The sequence below is a fragment of the Sinohyriopsis cumingii genome, unplaced genomic scaffold (assembly GCF_028554795.1).
Source record: "Sinohyriopsis cumingii isolate HCF-2022 unplaced genomic scaffold, ASM2855479v2 utg001342l, whole genome shotgun sequence".
Taxonomy (NCBI): domain Eukaryota; kingdom Metazoa; phylum Mollusca; class Bivalvia; order Unionida; family Unionidae; genus Sinohyriopsis; species Sinohyriopsis cumingii.
The window spans coordinates 314,860-322,277 of NW_028315986.1; the positions used below are offsets into that span (position 1 = coordinate 314,860).

General features: G+C 38.3%; 1 protein-coding gene across 2 annotated transcripts; it reads right to left on the bottom strand.

Moving 5' to 3' along the window:
- Positions 1-1,252: 1,252 nt before the first annotated feature.
- LOC149772606 (uncharacterized) lies at positions 1,253-5,786 on the bottom strand. 2 transcript variants are annotated; one of them, XM_089947582.1, is made up of 3 exons: positions 5,658-5,786; positions 3,730-4,139; positions 1,253-1,384 (listed from the first exon to the last, which is right to left on the bottom strand). In XM_089947582.1, exons 2-3 carry the CDS (start codon positions 4,136-4,138, stop codon positions 1,359-1,361), a joined length of 435 nt encoding a protein of 144 aa, XP_089803708.1. In that variant the 5' UTR covers position 4,139; positions 5,658-5,786; the 3' UTR covers positions 1,253-1,358. The 2 variants fall into 2 exon arrangements, with proteins under 2 accessions (XP_089803708.1, XP_089803707.1); XM_089947581.1 differs by having other exon boundaries at positions 1,289-4,139.
- Between the last annotated feature and the right edge of the window lie 1,632 nt (positions 5,787-7,418).

Consider the following 7,418-nt stretch of genomic DNA (forward strand, 5'->3'; position numbering starts at 1 on the left):
GAACATATATCCCATGTACCAGTATGCAGATAAAGCCGAATTGTGCACCCGCGATAAAGGATGTATTACATGTGAGAAATGCTCTTCAGTGAACCCATACGAAGAGCAGTGCCCGCATGAGGTGAATGGCTGTCTAGGTCTGTGCACCCACGAGACCCAGACGAAGAATTGAAAAGCAGAACCAGGTAGTATCAAGTGATATGTAATGAGTACAACAATGTAAGTCCATACATGCAAAAATAAAAAATAATAAAAATTACAAACAAAACATCGTAAACATATTGGAACATATATATCATGTGTACAGATAAACAGATAATACCAAATTGTGCACACGCAAAAAGGGGTGTATTACACGTGCGAAATGCTCCACAATGAACCCATATAAAGAGCAGGGCCCTTATGATTGATAACGTGTACAACAACGAAAGTCCATACATGCAAATTAAAATAAAACATTGTAAGCATAATGGAATATGTATATCATACAGATAATGCCGAATTGTTCACCTTCAAAAAGGGGGTGTATTACATGTGCGAAATGCTCTTCAATGAACCCATATGAAGAGCACTGACCGTATAATAGGTATTGCTGTCTCTTTCTGTGCACCCACCAGACCTAGACGAAGAATTGATAAGCAGAACAAGATAGTAAAAAGTGATTTGAAAACATGTAACACAACGGAAGTCCATACATTCAAATTTTAAAAAAAAAATAAAAATATAAAAATAAAAATTATAAAAACATTGTAAACATAATGTAACGTATATCATGTGCACAGGTATCCATTTAATGAGGAATCGTTCAGTTCATGTCGCGAAAAAGGAGTATCACATAGCGTCCAACGCCATTGGAAGAATGTTTGAATGTTCCGAACGAGGGTCACACCTCCAATGAACCCATGTGAAGTGGAATACTCTTCAATGAACCCATATGAAGAGCGGTGCCCATATGATGTGTACGGCTGTACGGGTCTGTGAACCCACGAGACCTGAAGAAGAAGAAGAATACGAAGGCAGACACGGCAGTAGGATGTGCTATGACGACTTGTACAACAACGTAATTTCATACATGTGAATTAACATATAAAATGAAAACATAAAAATTATAACAATTATATATATATATATATATATATATATATATATATATATATATATATATATATATATATATATATGCACATACACACATACATATATATATATACACATACACACATATACATATATATATATACATACACATACACACACACATACGCATACACATATAAATACATATCATACACACCTTAAAGTGAAATGCGCTTCAATGAACCCATATGAAGAGCAGTGTCCGTATGATGTGCAAGACATTAATCGACCTGTGCACCCACGAGACCTGGAAGAAGAATTAGAGGTGATATGATGACGTGTATTCCCACGGAAGGCAGCACTAAATCACAGATGGGAAACGCTATCGTTCAGGCGTATATATTTCTTAAAGGCATCGGACCTCCACCTTCCCAAGATCCGAATAAGACTGTCTGAAAGACCCTGCTTAGCTCCCTCTGTGGCTGCCCCTATCCTAACTATGAGCTCTGAACAACTGAGGGTTATAACCGCATTTGAGGAGCGATGTGCGCAGCGCTTGGTTGAAATCTTGCCTAGTTATGGGCAAACCCCCCCCCCCAGAGGTAAGAAAAAGTGGTCCCTCCTGACAACCCCGCAGTTGTAAATAATGGCGTAGCGCGTGGACAGGGCACTGGTTTTTAAATTTTTGGGTCACGACACTTAAGCGAAAAACGGTACCATTGGAGTGTTTGTAATGCGTAAACTGTACAACTAACCATCATCATTGATCTGAACCTGAGAAAAATGAAGCAGATTTGGATTGCTGCAACCAGGCCGCCTAACGGTCATTTCCCTCACCCGCAGAAAAGCATGAAACGCAAGAAGAAACAGACATAAATAAAGCCGCCCGAAAATTATTGTGTGTAAATGTCGGCAGGACTAGTACGAGTTTATTTAGCACGCCTTTATCAATTGGAAGTCTGGCATCTGTGTGCGGTAAATGTTTATGAAGCGATTGGAGTAGTTTATGGATAAGAAAGGAATTGGTTGGGTCAGGAAAATTTATTAGTTTGTGCACATAGCCAATAGCCGAGATATGATTAATGGTGCATATTGTTTTTCAAAAAGATACGAGATAAAAACCGCCAAATTGGTAATTGAAACCGGGAAAGTGCTGTGAAGGTTTAATGTGGTTGAAAAAGCGATGTAATGTTTCCAACCGCGCCTGTAAGATTCTACCGAAGATGAAGAAAGAGCACATTTCACCAACATGGACAGTACCACTCCCAGGCTGCCAATAACAATAGTTCCGGGACCTGTACCGGGATTTCCTTTGCACAAAAGAAGAGCTGGAAGAATCTGCGCACCTGTTGGCGAGAAAGAGCATCTGCTAAATCGTTTTGCAGGACCGGGACGTGACATGCGCGGAAAAAAATATTGTGGTAGAGGCAGGTGAGGACCAGACGCCGAATGAAATACATAATGTCGGATTCCCTGCACGACTGCTTATTGATGATATGAACTAAGGCCATGTTATCCGTATAGATATAAATAAAATTGTTAGCAAGCAAAGTTCCCATATTTGAAGAGCAATTACAACAGGGTAAAGTTCAAGTATAGTTATGCTTTTCTCTTTCCACTCCTCATTCCAACCCCATGAAACCATCTAGCGCCCAGAACGGCCCCGTAGCCCTCAGTACTAGGAGCGTCCGTGAAGAGATTCAGTGTGTCCGAGTTCAACCAGCGGTCTGGTAAGAAGAAAGAGCGACCATTGAAATGCTGAAGAAACCGACTCCACATAATCAAATCCGATTTTACTGCTTTGTTGAGTCTAATATGGTGTTGGGGATGTGAAACTCCCATTGTGATATTAATAAGTCGATGAAGGAACGCTCGTCCCGGGAGTACCACGCCACAAGCAAAACTGATGGTACCAATTATAGATTGAAGGTTATGAAGCGTAATCTTCATGGGAGTAACGTGGCATGACCTTGAAAGGCGGCGTTACGTTCTGTCTGCATGTTATAAAAGGGTGGTTCCCAAGACAATTGAAACATTTGTGTTGGAATGAGCAGGCCAACCCAGCTTTGCAGTTGTTACCTTTGTGATAGGGGAAGCAGACCCTTTTTGGAAATTTTACTCTTGGGGAATTTTGATGTTGAGAGTGTGCAATCCCTTGCACGTCCACAACCGACTGGAGGTACAACTCTAAGTGTGTTGTGCCCCATTCGGCTTCATGGCGACTGACCAGTTGATGGAACTGCTCGTCATAGTAACGCCAGTTGGCTTTTTTGTTGGAAAGAGTCATAACTGATTCCATATGTTGCGACAAACCCGCAATTGATACTGTTTTACTTTCTGCTAGAATTGCAACGAACCTATTCCAAGCAAAGAGCCACTGAGTAAGAGAAAAAGAGGTTTTCTTCTGACTAGGAACAAGTTTAATTTCGGGAGAAGACTGATTGATGTCAATCTGCATCTTAAAGGTCTCCTCACTCCTATCAGGTAGAAGCATAGCAAAATCAACGCAATGGCCTTCTGAAATGAGTTGTTTGACCTTTATAGGGATAGCAGAGGTCATGTGAGTGGATGCACTAACAAAGTTGGATTGGTTTAGACATGGCCGTGCCGACTGACTGGAAACATTCATAGGGGTCCACACATTAGCATTACCTATCAGAGTATCTCCCACCAATGCTGATGTTACCATCTCTACTGCCTGATCCACTACCTCATGATTCTGCTGTTGCAACCCCGACACCGCAGGTGCTGGATTATCCGCAGGTTGATGTATTGGTCTCACGTTGCTAAAAATGTTTGCCAAGCGATCATCAACATGTGCTTTGATGTTGTCAGTCACCTCTCTAGTAATGATTCTTATAGCCTCGGCATCAAGTGATGAAGCAGGGCCAGGAGCTGGAGCTGAAGAATTTCCTCTCTGTCTGACATTCCTGGTCCTGTCTTTCTCCACCCGTTGTACCCCCTTTGAAACTTTCTGTCGCGAAGGTGCACTTTTGCGAGCGGAATTCGTCGAGTCCACCACCCTCTGCACTCCCTTGGAGGCTTTTCTCTGTGGAGCCATTCTACAACAGAATTAAATAGAAACAGCGAGCAATATTTCCGTATTTCTTGAATAGGAATGAAATTGTTACATGGTGTACAAATGGCATAAATCATGATAACAAACACTGTAATTAACTGCTGTCAACACTACCAACTTGATAAGAGATAGAATATATGATGCACTTGATAACTTAAGTTCCGTGGTAAAGTCGAATGGAAGTATCTCCTAGATAAATTGTAACAAATGGAAGTATCCACTTGATAAATTGTAATAATAGGTAGAGTCAAGTGTAAGTATGCACTTGATAACTTGTAATAATAGGTAAAGTCAAGTGTAAGTATACACTTGATAACTTGTAATAATAGGTAAAGTCAAGTGTAAGTATGCACTTGATAACTTGTAATAATAGGTAAAGTCAAGTGCAAGTATGCACTTGATAACTTGTAATAATAGGTAGAGTCAAGTGTAAGTATGCACTTGATAACTTGTAATAATAGGTAGAGTCAAGTGTAAGTATGCACTTGATAACTTGTAATAATAGGTAAAGTCAAGTGCAAGTATGCACTTGATAACTTGTAATAATAGGTAGAGTCAAGTGTAAGTATGCACTTGAATAACTTGTAATAATAGGTAAAGTCAAGTGTAAGTATGCACTTGATAACTTGTAATAATAGGTAGAGTCAAGTGTAAGTATGCACTTGATAACTTGTAATAATAGGTAAAGTCAAGTGTAAGTATGCACTTGATAACTTGTAATAATAGGTAGAGTCAAGTGTAAGTATGCACTTGAATAACTTGTAATAATAGGTAGAGTCAAGTGTAAGTATGCACTTGATAACTTGTAATAATAGGTACTGGTAGATTCAAGTGGAGGTATCCTCTTGATAACTTGTAATAATATAACGTAGAGTGAAGGTGGAGCCCAAGGCTGAAGAAAGGAATAGTCAAGTGTAATACAACAACTAAACTGGCAAAAATGCAAGAGTCATACGGACCGACATGCATGTAGAACTGAAGAGTCAAGGGTGTAACGATATTGATTATCATCTTACCAAACTAACGTGTTAATATATAGTAAATTAATGTGGTAACAGGAATGCCCATGCAATGGTAGTTTAAGGAAGAGAATCAAATACGGAAAATAATTATTTTTTAAAATTTATTTATTTATTTTTGCAAGCAGCCCTGATAGCACCCCTAATAGATTTATATAAATACTATTGCCCTTTGTTTGACAAGTGCACGCCGTCTGCCCGGAACTCATCCCTGCAATCCTTGTTAACACCGCAACATCGGGACAAAGAAAACAAAGAGACGACATATCAAACGTCATCCATTTCTCAACTGTTCTTCCTCCAACACCGTGCAACTTAATGGAAGCGACGTTTCTCAACTTAAAATCTAAGGCATGACGATCATCAGTGCCAGAGGTAAGATAATGTGATAGCCATTTACAAATAGAATGGCCCGTAATTAGAGCAAGAGGCATATTGATAATAGTATTGCAAAGAAATGAATAAAACAAATTTGTACTCACTTTAAGAATATCCCAAAAAGCTTCAAAGCAAGTTTGTGTTGGGGCGGCGGTGTGAGTGAAAGCGGTGGAAGTTAAAACTTAAAATTCCACACCAAATATTTTCAGAATCTAGGATTACGTCTCTGCTCCTCTGCTGTTCAATTGAGAGTGACGCTAATTACCATTCAGTAACTGTGCGCAGTTGCAAGCCCTGACTAATGATTGGCCAGTGAAACCCATATGACCACTTCGGGGCAATTCAATTGGCCCTTCCGGGCTATGTTCACTGTCATAATAGAGAAAGGTAAAAAGTAGACCCAACCTCCTCACACCACCCATAAATGTACTTACGCAGGCGTAAGTAGTTCTTTGGTTTTGATTTAGTTCAACCTTTTGACTTGTAGATAATGATGATGAAGATGCCAAGATTTCAAATATTATAAATTCCTGTCCTTTCCTTACCATGAATGTTTTAAAACTATTTAAAAATTATATTTGTTTTATTCATTTCGTGAAGAAAACAGTTATTGATAGCCATAATTGTAACCATGACCTAGGCAAAAGCCATTCTGCTAAGCATGGCGGTGATATGAAATGGAAATGCGAACGTAATGCTCGAAAGGTGTACTATGCGCTGCAATGCAATTTTGGTGTTACAAGTCATTCTGCAGCAGTGGGATGATGTTTAAACTGTGCAATGAAACGAATTAATAAATCGAGTACCATATTCTTGCACATAAAGTCTTAACAATGGATCTAACAGAATGATGAACACCGAGGTACTCAACTGACACAAAGAAAGTATATCGTTGCTAACTGGAACAAATCAGAACATGTAACTCCTACGAGTAATGAAAATAAAAATCAACGTATGAAACTTAAAACCATTATGATTAGTGATGGATGTATCACAAAGGATGTTGGGTGTTTAGAATTTAAACACAAATTAGAACAATTTCTTTCCCTCACGAAGTGTATCAAAGAGAAGAATTTGTACAAAAACTGAATAGTATTTCATATACAAGATTTATTTATATATTATTGATTTTTCCTCATACTAAGATATTGAATTATCATATGGTGCTAGTGAATATTGATTACACTCTTATAGCGCCACTGAATAATAAATGATTCAAAGTGAATCTGACATTGAACTTATAGAGCACATAGCCTATCATTACATGCATACATACATACATACATGCATACATACATACATACTCACAACCATGATCGTATTTTAATATTGTCTTTTATATCTTAGCGACAATAATTCTCAAATATTGAATATGTAATCTGTTATATGACGTAAGTTATATAATGGGCACAGTTTACTTTTAATATTAGCTTTACGTACTGTTCCCTAAACTACTTTTGTAACTTTTGGTTCAAGTCCTGAAGATCCATGAAAATACAGCCTAATTTAATGTAGGCATAAACCTCTGCAAACTTAATAAAGGCTCTTTGGTGGAGATAATTTTGCGTACACAACAAAAGAAGCAACAATTAAATGACTGCCGATTAAAACAGGTTTCATTTAATAAACACGATTAGAAAGGCACGTTAGACTTTTTTTTAGAAATTTTCTTTCAATTCTTTGGAATGGTGTTATTCTTTTGCGACACTAAACATGGCTTCATTATAATTTTCTAATTTGTCTTTTCTTATATAGAAATGGCATATTATCATGCTTATGATGCTTCGGACAGTATCTGCCTTTTGTCATGAAGCGGGTATGAGTGGATAACAGCAGTAATAAGGAAAGTAAGAATTTGAGCATAA

Coding starts and splice junctions, on each gene's coding strand:
- LOC149772606 (XM_089947581.1), bottom strand. CDS start 4,138: ATGGCTCCACAGAGAAAAGCCTCCAAGGGAGTGCAGAGGGTGGTGGAC.